Genomic DNA, 19,801 nt, shown 5'->3' with positions numbered 1-19,801 from the left:
GGAGGATTATTTTATTTTTAGTTAAATATCTAATTCCGCAGTGGAGCCGCAACAGGACAGTAAAAGAGCCGCATGCCTAAGTCTGAGGGCATGTGGCCAAGGGGAGCCCTTTTCTTTGGGCTCATAAGATAGAAATCCCATTTGTGGCTGCTGACAGAGCACATTTTTTAGCCCTTTTTTCCTTCTGAATTCTCTTGCCTGTATCTGACAGAGGCTCAGAGTGTCAGAGGCTTCTCGCTCACCATGAGAGATGGGCTTGTGTTCTCCTGCTGAATGTGTCATTTGCTCTCGAGGTGATAGAGCAAATAAACTCTGTGGTGGAGAGGGAGGAGGGCTGAAGCTCAGGCCTTGTGTTCTCTCCTGACACAGCTGGCCGAAAGAGAACCACAGCACTGTTTCGGAAAGCCACGGTTGCAGACCTGCTTCTCTTTCTCTTATGGTACTGCCGTTCCCCTGTGGTTTCATTCCCTCTGTTCCTTGTGAATACACACTGACAAAGTTCATGGTCTAATATTTAGGTACTAGGCTGGGGTATAATTTGTTTTCCCCGCTCAACCATCTTGTTATACACTTAGGCACTTCAGCCATCCATTCCTAGCTTGAGCGCCGTTTTTCCTCACGCTTCTCACTTTTTCTTGTGCGTGTTTTCCTAACACTGCTTTTATTCTCTCTGCCTCTGCTGCCGTTTATATTTACATATAAAACAGTCTGCATTTCTGCCCTCTATTCATTCTTTTCTTTGATTGTGTGACTTAGCTTGCGTAACATTTATTATGCCTTTTTAGCATTGATTACGTTTATTATTTCACTGTTTGTTGAAGGTTTCAACACTGGCCATTAGAATCAGAGCAAGCAGGGATTTTTGTTTTGCTTTGTTTTAGAAGTTCTGCACTGTTAAGTCAGTTTGCCATATTGGAAGTTTTTCCAAAGAAGTTTTTTCCAAAGTGTTTGCAGTGATATTAAAGCAGTTGTGTGATTTATTCAGGTGTCAGTAAATTAATTTAACCCCATGTACACTGATATGTAGCACACCAAACACAATTTTTCAGAATTTTTTTCACCATCTGATTTGATTTTCAATGTTCACAGTAGAAATAATTCACTCAAGCAGTCACTGTCATCTCTGTCGTTGGTATGACTGATCAGCTGTCTACCAGCTGCTAGGACTTTTTGACCATCGTCGGAAGGACTAGTTTATCCTCTGCTTTGTCTTGCATTGTGGTAGCATCTCCATAAGCACTTCAGATTGAGTTACAGAGATCCAAGCATCTCCATAAGTGCTTCAAATTGAGTAACAGAGATCCAAGCATCTCCATAAGTGCTTCAAATTGAGTAACAGAGATCCACGCATCTCCATAAGCGCTTCAAATTGAGTAACAGAGATCTATGTGTGAAAGCTCTAATAAAGTTTCAGCTCCTGAATGATGAGCTGAAGCTCTGTGGGCTTATTTTGCTTTTCCTGGATGGAAAGTAGGCTATTTGTATGCGTTTGAAGACGTTTGGCCGATATTTATTTTTTTGTTCCACAAACAACTTGGCAAATTTTCCAAAAATCATGTCACTTGCAGTGTGTATAGCTTTGGTGCAAAGAAATTTGCCTATATATTTTGCATTTTTGTGTCTTTCATGTGTAATGGCTAAGTCCTTATAGGGCTGGGGAATAGAAGGATGTCAAACAACTATGCAATGACTGGACAAGTGTGGACAAATGCAAACTCCATAACAAAGAAAAGATGTAAAAATCTGGATATACTAAGGTTGCAGCCTCTGTCACCCCCAGACTTCTTCTTTGCTGGTGTGTTTAAGCGTCTGTTCTTTTGAGAAATTACGAATGTTCAGTGATGGTTAATGCACTGCGAATTTAGCTCCATTAATTTAGACATATTTCACGTAGCTGCTACAGATTTAACACTGTGAACTTACTGACATATTATACTCAGCTACCCACAGATTTAATAATGTACTACTATATTTCATTCAGCTACTGTCATATTGAAGCAGAGAGGATTCATGTAATTAAAAAAAAAGATTTAACTCAGTTATTGGAGTATTTCTCTCAGTTTTGACACATTGCACTGTAGGTAGCCTTTCAGCAAACACTGCTTGGCTGGCTATTTCACAGACTAATGATTTTAATACTGTACTGTACAATGTCAACTTGCCAAAATGCTCATTGGGTCACACATGAAGAGGCAGTTAATCTAACATACTTAAGATAAACAGAAAAGAGGTCCAACCAGTGAACAGTCTCCTCCTTTATAAAGTCTCTGGTAACAGCCTTAATGTATATAATATGTAAGAAAATCCTTCACATGCTTTGTTGATATTATTATTATTATCTCAGAATAACGAAAATCAGGACGAATCACCAGCTAAACAAATGAAGAATCAACACGTTGTACGCTGTTTCTGAAAATGTTGAGTCAAGTCCCAAGTCCCTTAGTTATGTGTTACCATATTACTATCATTGTTTATTCCATTCTCAGCTTTTTTCTGTAGTTTATTCATAAAATGTATTTTTTGATCAATTATGTCAGCTCCACAGCAGAATTAGATTTTTAGGTAAAATAGAATAATCCTCCTTTGCAGTACAACAAAACTCTGTCTCAGACAAGACAAAGACTTCTGCTCATCATAGCAATGTAGACAGTCTTGCCTAGCTAGGAGAGAGATTTAAGATGAGCATTAGTCATTTGGAGACAAATGGATTTATTTGATTTCTAATCATTCCAGCTGGTTTCCTGATACATTTAATCTGCAAGAAGAAACCGTTCCACCTTAAATGGTGCTGCAGTTACATTCTGGCACCTCAGGCACCGCTTAAGGTGAAACAAGGTGAACAAGAAGCTGGTGAATAAGAAGCTGAACTCAGTCTCATAAAAAGTTGAGACATTTTACAAGAAACTGTTGTACTTTTGCTGAAAAGTTTCCTGCCAGAGATACGAGAAAAGTGGCTATAGCTGAGCTAAAGCTTAAAGCAGAGGAAAAGTAAGTCTGCGTTTTCATTTATATTATATTTTTAGCCCATGCTAGTGCATTAGCACCTACTGAGACATATTTACAGCCAAAGTGGTAAGTGTTGTGACTCCCAAGGTGGTTTGATTTTTATTGAACGGGTAAAATGGCTCTCCTTAACATGTGGGTTGCTGACCCCTGACATAGGCATTCACACTACGCATATGAGCAGATGAGTGAGAGTCTTCTTAGTGCACTGCGTGTGACTCCTGTCTGCTGCCTCCTCAGGTTAATGTGGGAAAAATGGACTCGCCCATAGAGAAGTGGAACCTCATCATTGGGAATTTGGCACTGAAACAGGTAAGCCGGCTGCTTGAACGGTCATTTAAAACCTTATTTAACTATTCATGCCGTGTAATTCTGGAGCGTGTTCTCAATTTAAAACAGTCGTAGCCTCCAGTGGCTCAAATTACCAGTTTTATTTAGTCACACCTGTGCTGCGCTTAGCTCTATTAAAAGAAATCTCAACAATTTAATGACCTGCCACAACAGCTCGATTCCATTAACATTAAACTTTAATGCTAAGTGCCTTCCTTTAAAAGAGGGAAAACTGCTGTAGTTTTTTTTCTTATTAGAAATGTGTTGAACTGTGAGATTTCCTGTAGATTTTGAAGAAGTTCAGTCTGACATCATGGCCTTTATTGAAAACTTGATTCATTTTGTTCCCATTTTGTTTCCTTTTCAAAGAAAGCCCATTTCTTTCTTTATCCAGACGTGCCCAGTGTTATAAACACACTGTGCTGAAACCACGAGGTTTTCTGTTTCCTGGACAGATGCCTTTTCTTTGCATAATATATCCAAGGCCATCATGTACCCTGCAGTAATATATGGACTTTCTCTTCTTATCTAGCATGCGATCAGTTGGCAGTCTGTTAGAGACCGTTTAAGAATAAGCTTGGCTATCTATTGTCCTTATGAAGTTATTCCAGAGACACATAGGCTGAAGGATCTGCTATAATTGTGCTGGTAGTAAATATGATAAGTGCAGTACTAAAGATGGAAACGCTTCTGTTTGAATGTACCTTAATTCCATTTCCTATATAAACCCCTTCCTGTGTGTTCAGGTGCAAGCTACAGTAGTTGGGTTTCTGGCGGCGGTGGCAGCTGTTGTCTTGGGTTGGATCCCTGAAGGAAAGTTTCAGATGAGTCATGCTGTGCTACTCTGTTCCAGCAGTGTGGCCACAGCCTTCATCGCCTCTCTTTTGCAAGGTATTTCTCCACTGAGAATCTAATGAGTCGATACTCACCCACATATCAATGCTGAATCATTACAGTGCATTACAGTGTTATTGCGCCACTGCTGCTTCTGTTTTAACAGTCATTCAGATATAATACCAGTGCCAGTTTAAGGGGAGCCTGGCCACTTCCTATTTCTTATTTTTTTTATATTAAAAAAAAGCCTGCAAAGTGCTAGAGAGCAGCCACGAGCGAGTCCTCAGTGAATGAGGGTGAATGGAGCTAAACAGGCTGTTTTTTATTACTGCGTTTGTAAGATTGATACAGATGACCTCTGTTATGATGAACATTTACTACATCTGGGCCATATGACAATATATGTAATATAATTACATAACAATGTCGCATTTTGGTTTTGTAAGCATATCATGGGTATCATCATTACTTAAAAAGCACTTCCCAGCTGCATGTCTGATTTAAAAGAGCTTATTTAGTCCTGTTTAGTTGGAGTAGTGCGGTGTTTAAAACATTGAATTTATAGTTTCTGATAGTATTTTTAAAATGGGGCAGTATTTTTATGTTCTAACATCACATGTCAGAAAAAATTGGGCAGACGTGTGTAAACATGGTAGTTTTGGTGACATTACAAAAACTGTGGATTTAAAACAGGCTGTTCTTGCACCTTATTTTCCATTAATTGACTGTAGACACTTGGAAGTGAAAGGTACATTTTGAAACATTAAAATGTTCACATGCTACATGAGATGCTTTTGTTTTGAAAAAGTGATTGATTTTTAATTTTTTTTAAACACTATATGGCCACTTTAAATATTTCTAGCCACTTATGTGGGAGCTTCCTTTCATTTTGGAAAGTAGATGGATATATTCCATTAAAGAAAACTTACCGGTGTCTTTCTGTTTTTCTACCGCAAGGGCCATTGCCTTGGGCAAGCATTACTGCTAGTGAGTGCTGATTGGTTGACATTACTGCTAGTGAGTGCTGATTGGTTGACATTACTGCTAGTGAGTGCTGATTGGTTGGTGTGACGAGTGCATTTTTCAGTGTAAAAATGATTAAGTATTTACAAAGTACGATTTTGCACAGAAGCTGCTTAGGAGCCCATTCATTTTGGACTTGCTCAGGAGCGCCATCTAGCTTTTGACAAACCTGGAAAACATTATTAATTGGCAGTTCTCCTCATTACAAATTCTCTGCTACTACTGGGAAGCTGGTAGTATCTGCACAAAGCTAATTGGCCTCTATTCAAACTGTTCCTTTAAACCAGTAGAACCATCATGTTCTATCAGCCAGCCTAGCATAGTAGAGAAATAAAGGGAAAAGCGTTTAAGGAGTGCCCAGATGATAAATGGACTGTTTTATAATGAGATGCTTTCTCTGTATCTCTGTTTAAGGTATCATCATGGTGGGTGTGATTGTGGGTTCAAAGAAGACGGGCATCAACCCTGATAATGTAGCCACGCCCATCGCTGCCAGCTTCGGTGACCTCATCACGTTGGCCATCCTGGCCTGGATCAGTCAGGGCCTCTACAACTGCCTGGGTAAGAGAGAGAGATAGATAGATAGTAGAGATAGTAAAGACAGGAGGATAGGAGACGGGAACAATTGGGGCGCATCTCATTACTCTGTTTGCTGAAAGTGCAGTGCTGTTTTCATTGTTTGCTTGGAGTTTATCAGCATACCGCAGTGCAGCAATTCATCAGGAAGCGGTGACTGAGCAAGGACACCTCATTTGGCAAATACATTTGCTTTTGATTCATCTTATCGTTTCTGTGTGTCCTTAGAGGGAGGAGCTAAAAGGAAATAAAGCCCTGTCTCATGTGGTGCACTTGTGGTCTTGCAGTCCTTTTTTGAGTGTGCCTCTAAAGACTGCAAGGCTGTTGGGCCACAATCCCTGCTTTTAGAGATCTACCTTCCTGTAGGCTCCTGCCCCAATCCTATTTGACCCCACCAGTTCCTAATAATCATTGCCTTCAGAAGTTCTTTATTAGCGAATGAGGATTGGTAGGTTTGGGCTAGACATGAAATCTGCCGGAAGGTCGGTGACCACTGCTCTAGGGTGTCCTATTTTTCGTTTTGCCATTCTGTACGTCTGTAATGCAGTTAATGCAGAGTTTATAGCTCTCTGACCAACATGGTGGAGATTAAGATTTTCAGATGTAAGCCAAAATGCATTATGCTTGCAGTCAGTATTGAGCCCCAGTAGTTAAGCAACTTGGCTATTATACTCACAAACGACTTTAATTGTAAGCATGCATTCGTGCTGTTCACACAGGCTATGCATGTGTTGTATCTAGTGAAATTATGATATATACATTATATTTCCAAAAGCATTTGGTCATCTGCCTTCACATGCATATAAACTTGAGTGACATCCTGTTCTTAATCCATAGGGTTTATTATGATGTTGGCCCACCCTTTGCAGCTATAACAGCTTCAACTCTTCTGTGAAGGCTTTCCACAAGGTTTAGAATGTATTTATGGGAATTTCTGACCATTCTTCTGGAAACGCATTTGTTGTTGATGTTGGACGAGAAGGCCTGGCACACGGTCTCCACTCTAACTAATCACAAAGGTGTTTTATCGGGTTGAGGTCAGGACTCTGTGCAGGCCAGGCAGGCCAGTCAAGTTCTTCCACACCAAACTTGCTCATCCATGTCTTTATGGACCTGCTTTGTGCACTGGTGCACAGTCATGTTGGAACAGGAAGGGGCCGTCCCCAAACTGTTCCCACAAAGTTGGGAGCATGAAATTGTCCAAAATCTCTTGATCTGCTGAAGTGTTAAGAGTTCCTTTCACTGGAATTCAGGGGCTGAGCTCAACTCCTGAAAAACACCCCTGCACCATAATCCCCCCTCCACCAAACTTCACACTTGGTACAGTGCAGTCAGACAATTTCCGTTCTCCTGGCAACCACCAAACCCAGACTCGTCCATTGGTTTGCCAGATGGAGAAGCGTGATTCGTCACTCCAGAGAACACATCTCCACTGCTCTAGTGGAGTCCAGTGGCGGCGCATTACACCACTGCATTCGACGCTTTGCATTGTGCTTGGTGATGTAAGGCTTGGATGCAGCTGCTCAGCCATGGAACCCATTCCATGAAGCTCTCTACTCTGTTCTTGAGCTGATCTGAAGGCCACATGAAGTTTGGAGGTCTGTAGTGATTGACGCTGCATAAAGGTGGTGACCTCTGCGTACTATCTGCTTCAGCATCCACTGAACCCACTCCGTCATTTTACATGGAGTTGCTGTAGTCCCCAATCGCTTCCACTTTGTTATAATACCACTGACAGTTGACTGTGGAATATTTAGTAGCATTTAATAGTAAATTTCCCGACTGGACTTGCACGTGGTATCCTGTCACACTCCTGAAAGTGACCCTTTCTTTCTCTAATGTCTGTAGAAGCAGTCTGCAGGCCTAGGGGCTTGGTTTTATACACCAGTGGCCATGAAAGTGACTAGAACACCCGAATTCAATGATTTGGATGGGTGACTGAATACTTTTGGAAATATAGTGTATTACTGCTGTGGAAACTCCATTGTTGTAGTTTAAATGTCTGTTGCCTTTATTATTGTTTGAATTTCGTGATGAATGGAACAAAAGAAATGGCCCAGAAAAAATGTCAATGGTTCCGTTGACTCACATTAGAAATAAAGTAGGTTTTTTCCTTCTCCTGTGAAATTGTAGATACAAGGTTTTGTTTATATATATATATGTGTGTGTGTGTGTGTGTGTGTGTGTGTGTGTGTGTGTGTGTAATAATACACATAATATGTATATGTTATATATTATAGAACAGGATGACTCATAACATAATTTCACTGGGTACAGAACATGCATGCATCTGTCTCAAATATAAGCTTTTAAATGAAGTCATTTGTGAGTAATTTGCTGTGAAACTGTGCATAGAGTTGTTCATTGTGGTGATATGAACCAGACGCTCTCTTTCTCCTTGTGTGACATAGTCTGCTTTTTCAACACGTTGTAGCCATTAGAAAAGAGCAGGCTTTGAGGGGGACCGGCGCAAACTCAAAGATCCACAGTTGCAGAACATGCACCTCATGCCTGTTTGCATTTTTATGTATATTTCATGCTTACCAGAAGAGGGCGCCATAGTAACATCAAGGTGAAACAGCCAGTCTTTTTCTGAGCTGCAGAGACAGACAGTAGACTATGTCTTTTCCTGTGTTGAAAGGTGTAGAATTTAAAGTGTGCCTAAACATAATATAACATTTAAATATACAAACACAGACACAACTTGCACTAAATGAATTCACTGAATTTGTCTATGCTAACTGTTAGTTTTTGGTAAATCCGTAGGTATTTCCACCTCACACGTGTGCACCCACATATGTAAACATGCGCTGTTCTGATGCAGGTGTAAGGAGATATATATGGTACGTACGTTAATGGTGTGTGGAGCCGAGGAGCTGACATGTTTTATGGGCAGGAGCGTGCCGCTAATAAGCTGGCCTTGACTGGCTGGAGAGAAAGCTGCACAATGGCACTTCTGTAGCAGAGTTCATGCCTTCCCCATCTCTCGCTGTCAGCGTTCGCCGAATACATCACAGATGAATGAGTGATTTAGACTTATTCAGACTGACGCACTCAAAATCCAGTCCAGCCGAGTCAAATACACAAAGGCTTTATGGACTTTGTAACATAATGTCGTATTTAATAATGCTAATAATAATTTTGGATGTTGTTGCTGGTTTGCTGGTTAGGGGACAGGAAGTTCTTGTTTTACACACATTTTAAAATAGGAATTTCCTGTTTATAACTGTCCCCAAGGTACATTAGGACTACATTCCTGCAATATTGTTGTAACAGTTTCAGCTCTTACAAGCCTTACTGCTTTTATTATAAGCAACTTACAAGGGGAATTGAGGAATTTGTCTTGGCCTTCACTGCTTGTTTCCAAGAGCTGGTTTGCTACATTAAGATGACCAACTCATCTTTTTTTTTTTAATTTTAATAAAATGAATGAAATCATAAATACTGATGCCATTTAAATAATGTACTTAAAATAACTGGAATGAAATTAACATCACATGTTTTGCAATTGAGAAAATTGAAGGATTCAGTAAAATTTCTTTGCTTTTGTTTATGCTTGGCCAGGTGGAGTAACTTTCCCTTTATTCATGTACAACGTTGTTGAAATACAGTACTATGTAAAGGTCATACACCACCCTTAGTTATTTATTTTTCACTGAAAATGACCATTATGTAAGAGTTATTCATTTTCTGGAGATGTTTCTGAGGAGATTAGATGTAACATAATCAGCTTGCATAAGAAAAAGAAAAAAATAAGTGGAAAAAAATTGAGTTTCCAAAACTAGGGTTCAAGAAATGTTGAAAAGATACAGAGAAAATGGGAGTCCTAGTCAGTGTGCAAGACCTTGTGGGCCACCAGAACCATCCCCATCAGATAAACAGCACTTAAAGCTTCCATGTTTGAGAGAGAGGGGAAAATCAAGCTGCTTCAGATCTGAAAACATCCACAGGTGTTTCTGTCCATCCTTCCACTGTGAGAAGACCACTCAGCGCTACGGGTCTGAAAGGATGTGGAACTGTTCAGGAAGAACCTCAGAAAAGGAGACGGACACACCAAAGAAGCTGAACGATGTCCAGACCTCAACATCACTGAATGTGTTTGGGATTATTTGGATTGTGAGAAACAGAAAATGCGACTGAACTTTCGAGGTGTGGAAAAATATCCCTGCAGATTTCTTTGAAAAAAACTGAAAGCAGGTCTCCTCCAAAATGGAAGCTGTAGTGAAGGTGAAGAGTGGACACAGTAAAGACTAAAAATGTGATCTATTTAATTGTTGGGACTTCTGTATAGTTTTCTGGTCAACGTATTTTTTGCTTTTTTCTGATTCTGACAAATATATAGATTTTTATTTTTGATTTATGTGGTTATTTTCATACATATAAACACTATAAAACAAAAAATGCATTGTTTTATAATAAAGGAGAAATAGGTCACTATTACAGACTCTCTGACTCACCCAAATCTAGAAATCCAGAGAGATTGATACTCTAGCTCTGTTTACCACGCATAGAAAGGCCTTCTAGAATAGAGTAGTGCTTGATTTCTTCTAAGTTATACTACCCTCTGATAAGTCCAGGACTGCCTCAGCGACGGAGTTTCTCCTTTTTTCCCCCATTTTCTTTTTTTAAACTTTCTTTCTTTGTCAGAGAGGTGAAGTGAGGTGAACAGTCTCTGACGCTGTATGCCAAAACCCAGACGCCTAGGCCAGCCAGCAAACAGCCACTTCTGCCATAATGAACCCGGACCACGGCCCAGTCAAGCCCATTCGCACTAAATATAGTCACACACTCTCACCTCTCTCCCTATTAGGGATTTAGAGACCAGGGCTTGTGTGGAGTGCGGATCTGCTGAGCAGCGGAGAAGACGTGCAGAAAAGCTCTTTTAGAGTTGGTTAGGGGGCATTAGGAGATTAGATTTGGAAGTGGATATTTTAAGATCATCAGCTTTTCCCTGTGCAATTAACTTAAACTGTCCTACAGCCGTGTTGGAAGCGTGTATAGTCAAGTTTTAATCTAAAGGGTTTTGTAGAGTGAGCTTTCAGCTGTGGGTGTGGATTGTATCTATGAGAAACTTGGCTGCTGAACTAGAGCACTTACACTCTGCTCTCCATCTGTCTCTCTCAGACTCTCACCCATACGTGTCGTCTCTGGTGTGTGCCTTCTTCATGTGTCTGACTCCAGTGTCGATGGTCATCTCCTCTAAACACCCAGTCAGCCGGCAGCTCCTTTACTCTGGCTGGGAGCCTGTAATCACGGCCATGCTCATCAGCAGGTCTCTCTTTCTTTCTCTCTCTTTCTCTTTTTCTCACTCTCTCACTCTCTCTCTCTATCTCTCTCTCTCTCACACACACACACACACACACACACACACACACACACACACACACACACACACACACACACACACACACACACACAGTCTCTTGTTTTAATGCAGTGTCAGGACGTGAGGTCACATCTCCCAACTTTAAAATCAAAATTTTTACATATTATAAAAATCCATTTTTTAAAATGTATTAATTTTTTTAAGAAGACCTTTTGGCATAATATGAAAAGCCCATTCACCCTTTACTTTGTATTAAAATTTTATGAAGAACAGACAAATAGAAAAGGTCAAACATTTTTTGGAAAAAGTCTGGCTACATTGTTTTTTTATTGCAAGTTATTAATGTTTTTCCTCTTCCTGTAAACTTACCTTTTTGGAAGTGTGAGGTTTTGTTCTGACAGCAACAGTGTTAACTGTATCGTTAACTGTGTACATTTAATTAGAATTTTCTAAGCTGAACCTTAAACCAAACTTCGATTGATGCTGACATGGTGCTAGGTTGAGCACCAGTACACAAGTATCCTGAGACCACTTTTTGAGTATTTACATTTGTTACACTGCAAAAATATATGAAACAACAGTTTAGTGAAACATGAGTGTTTGAGAGTATGGCCCAATCCCATTTCACCCCTCGCCCCTACCACTTAGCCCTCTTTTTTGTGCGTTCACGTCTAGGGGTAGGGTGTCCTGATTTTTGTTCAGATAGAGGGCTAGGGTGAAGTGTTAGGGCTACATGGCCCTCCAAATGGAGGTTTTTCAGAGGCACACTCCAAACAGAGTGTTATAAGGAAAAAAGCTAAACTGGCAACATGACTGTTTGAGCGACCAAAGAAACCAACAAATGTAAGTATTTTCTCTGTTAAACGTATTATGGTCGTTTTCTTCGTAACAAGCATAACAAATCACTGAATGCTAATTTCTCGGTAGTTAGCTACTTCCCGTTCCACGTTAAATGGTCCAGCAGTTCTGATGCCTGAAGCCCCAGAATGTAACTGCTGCACCATATAAGGTGGAATGGGAACATTCGAGCAAGACGCTGGTGATTTACCTGACTTCAGCTTTGTATCACCAAAGAATTAACAGTGGGCGATAATAATTAATTGTCTAATAACCCCTCTTTGAAAGCATATGATGCCCTAAATGTAACTAAAGCTCAGCAGTGTGGAGCTGAACTTTTCCTTTCTCTGCCGTCTTGGGGGCCTGTGTGCGTCAGTTTGCTACTCAACACAAGTGTTCGAGCGTGATGTGTTCTGGATGTGCCTGAGAAGGCAGATAGTGAGTTGTCCACTGAGGACACTTGTCTTCTACACTTGTGGAAGATTAGAAGTTCTCATTAGTATCCAGCGTGACACTGGTTAGCTCTGTCAGTTCTTTAGCTTGCAGCATTATCTGCAGAGGGAGTCTCCATTACTCATCCCTTGGCTGTTTTTAAATAATAAAACCAGCCTTCAAGTTTATTGTACTGCAGAAAGAAAAAAAACAGGCAGAATGTCTGACAAAAAAACTGCTTCACAAAGCCGGCGAACAATGTCTGTGGGTAGGCTACTTACAATTTTGGAAAATTGAAAGGAATACAGAGAAGTTCATTGCTTCACTCAACAGCTGGAAGTTTGAGTGTTTTCTTATATGACCTGGATGTCCGTAACTTTTTAAAATGCGGCTCCTCACATGGCGAAGAGAATAACCTAATCCTCTTGACGTTTGTCAGAATTCTCGTTGCTGGGACACAGCTGATCAGCCATCTTGGTTGTTGCCATGCCAACATCAGATAATTAGTTTATTGCTGTCCGAAGAAATTGTACAAATAAATAATGGTGTGTAAAGGCCTTAAAACCCCTGAATGATATTCTAATGTTGGGTTAGTAATGGTTGTTTCTGCCCCTTCAAGCCAAATTTGCCTGCCCATATAATTCATAAAATTAAAGGTTGCTAGATGATTATTGGAAGAAAACTTAAATTGGCATGATACCTTTATTATGTGGAATATCTTTAATATTTAAACACGTCTCATTTGTTAAAATCTTTTCTCTTTGGGGAACTGTTCTTTAATGGCATTTGATGGAACAATTTCAACCTGTTGCTGTCTGATTTAAATAAAGAATTATTTAGAATTGTAAAGAAAGAAGAGTTAGAGTATTGACTACATTGCAGTATTGAAAAAGCGTTTGCTACCCTATACATCTCTTAACTCCAGCCTTAGCTTCAGGACCCAATTAGAGTTTTACAGAGTTTAGACTTTACAGTCAGAAGTGATCTGTACATCATAGGTTCCCCTTTTTATCATCATCCCTGTTATTATAATCATCGGTTTTATTTATAAAGTGTGTTTTGTATGTTAAGGACACTTTTATAGAATATTAAACATTAAATAGGAGGCATCTGCAAAACCACACATACACGCTGCTGCATGTGTAATCCTTTGACTTGGCATAACCATCCATGCTTATAAACACAGCAGCTCACTAACTGCAGACCCTGTTGTGTATTTTTCCATTTTCCATCTTAGTATTGGAGGTCTCATCCTGGACAAAACTGTGTCTGACCCCAACTTGGCTGGGATTGTGGTCTACACCCCTGTCATAAATGGTAAGACCTATTTAATTTAAACTCATTCTGCTCCAAATGGCATCCAGTTTGAACTGTATCTGCCCCCAGACACAATATTTCAGCATTTATGTTTATCAGAGTCCCCCCCCCCCCCCCCCCCCATTAATACTCCATCAACTCAGGTTATGGCTGTGAAATTCTCTTTTGAAAAGCTCTGTTTTCTATCCTGCACTTCCAACACTTTTCAGCACTTCATAAATTGTATTATAAATGATGTTGCTTCAGTATTGATACCGTATCATTGTCAGCCTAATGCTGGCACTTAAATACAGAATCAGAATCACTAAGCAATTTCTGACCATTACACAGCACTGCTTTTTACTGAAATACATTATTTATAAAGTGGAATGGAAAGTATTAAGATTTATGCACCTATTGAGTTGTTAGGTTATCAGAATTAGGATAAAGTTAGTTTGGTATCAGCAGATATTTTGGATATCAGCCCAAAAAAAGCACTGCATCATTAATTTTCAATGATACTTCGTTCAGAGTTAGTCTCAGGCATAGTTGTCTACTGTAGTAAGTCAGGTTGGTATCATCTTCCTACCTCTCAGTTGAACTGATAAACCCTAGATGAGTGAAAACATCAGTCAGTTTGGCTTAGTAATAGTATTCAGTCAGAAACCATCTCATATGATCATGGATCACTGTAGATGTTCACAGATACACTAGCAAAGTATGTTTCAAGCTGTGTTGGCAGTTGTGACTGCCAACATAGACATACAGTACTGTGTGAAAGTCTAAGGCACCTAAGACACGTTTCCAAATCTATTTATTTATTTATTAGTTTGTGTTTATTTGCTGAGAAAAGTGTTAATATTTGAATAAACAAAATTATAGAATATTAGTAGACCAAATAATAGAATATTTTTTAAAAATGATTATCTCTCTCTCTCTCTCTTCTATATATATAAAATCATTATTAATAAATATTCTATCATTTTGTTTTATTTATATATGTATATATATATATATATATATATATATATATATATATATATATATATATATATATATATAAATAGGTCAAACCAGGAGCTGCTTTTTAACTACATATAATACTGGACTTCCTCGAGGAGCGGCTTGGAAATGGTTAAACAAACACACCAACATCCAGAAAATCACTATTTACTATATATATATATATATATATATATATATATATATATATATATATATATATATATATATATATATATATATATGTATGTGTGTGTGTGTGTGTGTGTGTATAATATGTAGTCAACAGTGATTTTCTGGATGTTGGTGTGTTTGTTTAACCATTTCCAAGCCTCTCCTCGAGGAAGTCCAGTATTATATGTAGTTAAAAAGCAGCTCCTGGTTTGACCAATCAGTGCTCAGTAAATTGAGCTCATGATGTAATCGATGATATTAACGAGTCTCTGCAGCGGCTGTGAAGATGTCAAGGAGAAATATGGACCCAAGAAATTCTTGTTACTTTTTATTGTTTTTATGTTGATTTGAATTACGAATATGACTTTATTCTAATGTATATTGTGATAAAGTCACTGCTGAGGTCAATTGTTTAAAAATTTGCTTAGATGCCTGAAACATTCGCACAGCACTGTATGTGTAGGCAAAGACTACACATGGTGCAATTAAACAGGACAGTGTATGTTAATTTAGTCTGCTGTACTGCACTGTCTTCTTTAATTGCGTACTCTGTGCCTTGGTGACTTGTACTGCGTGGTCCAGTAAACAATGGCCCTGTCTTGTATGTCATGCTGAGGCCCTGGAGGAACGTTGTTTGATTCCGCTGACACCAATTTATAACTTCATTCTTTGGGGATTTATGCTTCTCTTTTTACGATGAACGTCCCCAAAGCTGCTAAGAGACAGATGTGCTGAACATTGTCAGATAAGAAGACTGGGTTTTTGCTTATGTAACTAGTTAGAAGTGATGACAGAGAAATTTAAGATATAAATCTTTTAAAATCTTTGTTTAGTGATGTGGTTTTATAGTCAGTCTTGCTGGTTTTCTGAATGGAGCCAAGGTCATATTGTACTGCTAACTTGATGATCCAAGTTCAGTCCCTTCCTCAGTGAAATAACTGATAGGGGAACATAAACAGGATTGACAGTTTGCAAGTTATGTTAATGTTTTATACTACATTTGCAGGAAAGTTCAACAAAAGATGTAGCTTCCAAATACTAAATATGGAAACGTATCGCACAGAAATCTTGTATTTTTTTAATATAATTTTTTTACTTTTTTGCACAATTTCTTGCACAATTTCTTACATAATTTTGCACAAACTCCAGAAATCCTTTAAGTTGTGTTAAAATGTCATAGTGAGCAGACCAATAGATATGGCTCATAATTAATAAGAAAAAATTTGTTCCCTAAACTGCTAATAAGTTAATGATTGCGTTTACATGCACTCAGTAATCAGATCACAATCGGAAGTCTGCAGTTGTCTGATTATTCAAATGGTCCTGTGAACAGCATACTCTGATTTCTTCCAAGTAATGTCTCGAAATATGATTAAAAATCTGATAAAGAGGCTGGATTTTAGCTCAGTAATCAGATTTCTCAGCGCATGTGAACTCTTACTCTGATTTCTTTCGGATTTGTCAGTCTGCACATGTGCAGAAATGGATGGCGGTACTGGAAATAAGCTGCGTTACCACAAGATGACAGGAAAATACTCTTGGAATGACGCTGGAACCAAGTTCATCCTTGAAATTAGGGATTTAAGATGATGATCTAGATGATGTTTGTTCATAGTTTCAGATAAAGTGGCACGATGTTTAAAAAAAAAAAGCCACAGCATGAAGTTTGAGTTTTACATTACATTTACGTCATATTTTCTTCTGTGAGTTTATTGGCTGGTTGCAAAGCAGAAATCTGATTACTGCCCAGCTCATGTAGACCTGGAGTTTCACATTATCTGATTACTCAAGTGCATGTAAATCCATTGATTGGATTACTGACAAAATCTGATTTTCTGCAGATATTGGAGTAGTAAGTGCATGTAAACGCACTCAATGTTTTTTCCTTCTCCTGTAAATTTACCATTTTGGAGATACAAGGTTGTGTTCCAACAGCAACAATATATGAAGGTATACTTCAGGATCCAAATTATTGGGGCCAGCCCTACTTGTTTAAAAAAAAAAAAGTAAATACTTACGTTAATGTACATTAATGTTAAAAATGCCTTTCCTTCTTTTATAAGCTCATCGTTTCAGAGATGCGGAGTTTTGTTTGGAGAATGACGATATACTTATATATTGATCTAGACTAGATATAGATTTGTATTTAGCTCAGGTTCATGTCTAACTGAAAGTTGCAGTTTTGAGAAAGTGGTGACGGATTGGAAAAGACAGCTAAAGTTTGGTGCTAATGAGTTCGTTTTTGGCTGTGGCACATTGACGTTACGCACCACGTAACAGCAACGACTTGTCTCTCTCAGTAACGAGGCCGTCCGCCAGCACTTTGAGCTAGAAGGTTTTAATTAAAACGCACTAATGAGAGGCACTTAACCAGCTTGAACTTTGCCTGGGCCTGTACTGGACACACCAAACAGCTGTGTGCCTGTGTGGCATGTGGGTGTAGGGTGTGTGTCGGTGTGTGTGGGGGGTTTGCGTGGGTGTGTCCTTGTATGCGGATGTTTAGGTGAGTGTCTTGAAATCTAGAGTTTGGGTTAATTATGGCGAGGAAGGATGAAAGGAGGAGAAAGCAGTGGTGATCGCTGAGTCAGGGCAGTGGTGGGTTGAGGGCAGAGTGAGATGAAAAGAGAAGAGGAAGGGAGGCTCACTGTATGTCCCCCCAAACAGGGTGTGAGTCACACAGAAAACATTCATTTACTAATACATGCTAACATTCTGAACATTACTGGACGATACACAGTGTATTCTCAAAGTCCAAAAAAAAGCCTGTATTTTATTTCTCTCTCTCTCTCTCTCTCTCTCTCTCTCTCTATATATATATATATATATATATATATATATATATATATATATATATATATATATATATATATATATATGGGTAATATTGTGGTGTTAAATCAATACTGTTAAGCACTAATTCTGAGCATCAGTTTCCTGCTGCCTGTACCCGCATGCTCACTTCAGCTCCAGACACACTCCTGAACCCCCCATGAACTCTCTGTCACACCGACAGAGCCTCATCTGCGCAGTGACCCAGATTATAGCCCCCCGTTGAGGTGCTGCCATGATCAAGCGGTGTTATACCAGTGAGTCTGTGTGCATCTGTGTGTTTGTGGTGTTCATAATGTCGGTTCTGGCATGGAACAAGGTTAAACGCTGTTGGCGCACAAACGGAAGGACGAGTATTAAATTAATTGGATATCTCCATTATGGAAAGGTGAAGCTTAAAAATTCATACACATTAGGGCTGTTAAAATTTGCCTTTACAATATCTGTTGAAATAAATGATGAAAAAAATTGAATGTAGAAGACATCCATTTGAATATGTAAAGTTAACTCATCTGCAGATCCTAATATGTTGCAGGCCAGTTAGTCAGTAGCCATGTTTACTTGCAGCCTTATAATCCGTTAATAATCCTACTAATAGCTCGATCGGAATAGAATATGTATGAAGAGACTAGTTTGATTGAGGCTATTTCTGTCTGGTTTAATGAGGTGGATAATCCTGTTAAGCAGAAGTATAATAACCATGTAAACACCTGTATCTGATTACATTCCCAGTCTGAAAGTTTAAGTAGGTTCTGCGCACAAAGTTTATGCTTTGATCTTTAAAAGATGGCAGTGAGATGGACGTCCAGCTTATGTGTCTCAGAACATGACGTCTTCCTTTCGCCCTTCTTTAATAAGTATATGTGAAGGACATTTTCCTGAGTCTGACGTCGTTTTAAAGTAATTAAAAACACAAGCACTGCTCACTGCTGCTCATCTCAGTCTGACTGGACTGGCGTGATGCTCGTTATAACTAACATCTACATCTGAGTGGTTCTGCACATATGTGCTTAATTTGACTTAGATCATTTGTAGTGTGCATTTCCATCAGATTGTTGAGTAGAGTGAGCAGTGAAGGGTGTTCTTTAAAACTCCCACCAGCATGATAAAATCGCTGTAACTCAGTGCCTCGAGTGGCTTATTGCTTTTATAAAACAACGGCCAACATAAAATATCTGCACCCCAATAATGCAAAATATCGCTTTAAAAATAGTAATTTGGGATTCATCTACATTCATACTTCACATGCAGTGCCCTATCTGACAGCAGAAGCTAGAATTTCTAAATGTAATGTTGCACAGTGCACTGTGTAGCTAGGGAGTACGGTTGGGGATTCAGCCTGAGTTTGATGCGACTTCTGACTGAAATCTGGACATTTGAAGCGCACGAGCCATTCAGGTGGCATTTCAGGCTTTTCAGTTAATCATATTGTGATATTAATATTGGAGTTGTTTAGCATGTTTGCTCTATTTTAGCCTGTTGGCTGGTTGACCAAATAGTAAATAAAATAAGTTTTCAGCCCCTCAGTTTAAACGAAAACGAGTTCTTCATCAGTGCACTCGACGCATTCGAGTCAAATATTAATCCATTAACAGCAGAAGGGTTTTTTGTGCCGTGGCGCAGTAATAGAGTGATTTGTTGTGAGGCGGTAACAGCTTTGAATCAGATTTTAGGACTGGAACTGTCTTTTTTTAAAAACACCATTTTATGTATCAAATCGCCCAACAATGTGATGATGCAGTATACTGCTATGAAGCTGGGAATCTCAGGATTGTCTGTGGCTCTATTTTGTAATAGCTGTAAAGCTCACTAACCTGGAGGAACAGTTATTGATCAGTTTATAGATCTATGACTCAGGAGGAAAGAAATTCTTCCTTTCTAGCCTTTGTTTTTCTGTGTCAGTAATTCATACAGTTATTCTGACTGTTCAGAAAATCTGGCAAGTGTTTCCTTTCAGTGGAGATGAATGTGGGAACAGTGGCCCCTTTACTTTGGTTATGCCATTTCAGACAAAAACAGGGCAGATAGATAAGAGTTTACGATTGTAATGTTTAGTGCAGGAACCTCTTAATGTGCATTATAACTCTTTCCTCATCCATAAGCACAATACTAATGGGATTTTCTGGGTTGCGCATTAGC

At 39.1% G+C, this 19,801-nt stretch overlaps 1 protein-coding gene across 1 annotated transcript in view; it reads left to right on the top strand.

Annotated features, from left to right (window-relative positions):
• The window catches only part of slc41a2b (solute carrier family 41 member 2b), a 51,674-nt gene that overhangs the window by 9,310 nt on the left and 22,563 nt on the right, over positions 1–19,801 (top strand). The window contains exons 4-8 of the mRNA XM_017698902.2: positions 3,244–3,315; positions 4,080–4,224; positions 5,605–5,751; positions 10,891–11,038; positions 13,599–13,678. Coding sequence (XP_017554391.1) covers positions 3,244–3,315; positions 4,080–4,224; positions 5,605–5,751; positions 10,891–11,038; positions 13,599–13,678 — 592 coding nt within the window. The remainder of the gene's footprint in view (positions 1–3,243; positions 3,316–4,079; positions 4,225–5,604; positions 5,752–10,890; positions 11,039–13,598; positions 13,679–19,801) is intronic.

Source organism: Pygocentrus nattereri, chromosome 1 (assembly GCF_015220715.1).
Source record: "Pygocentrus nattereri isolate fPygNat1 chromosome 1, fPygNat1.pri, whole genome shotgun sequence".
Lineage (NCBI taxonomy): Eukaryota > Metazoa > Chordata > Actinopteri > Characiformes > Serrasalmidae > Pygocentrus > Pygocentrus nattereri.
This window is presented reverse-complemented; position numbering and strand designations above follow the sequence as displayed.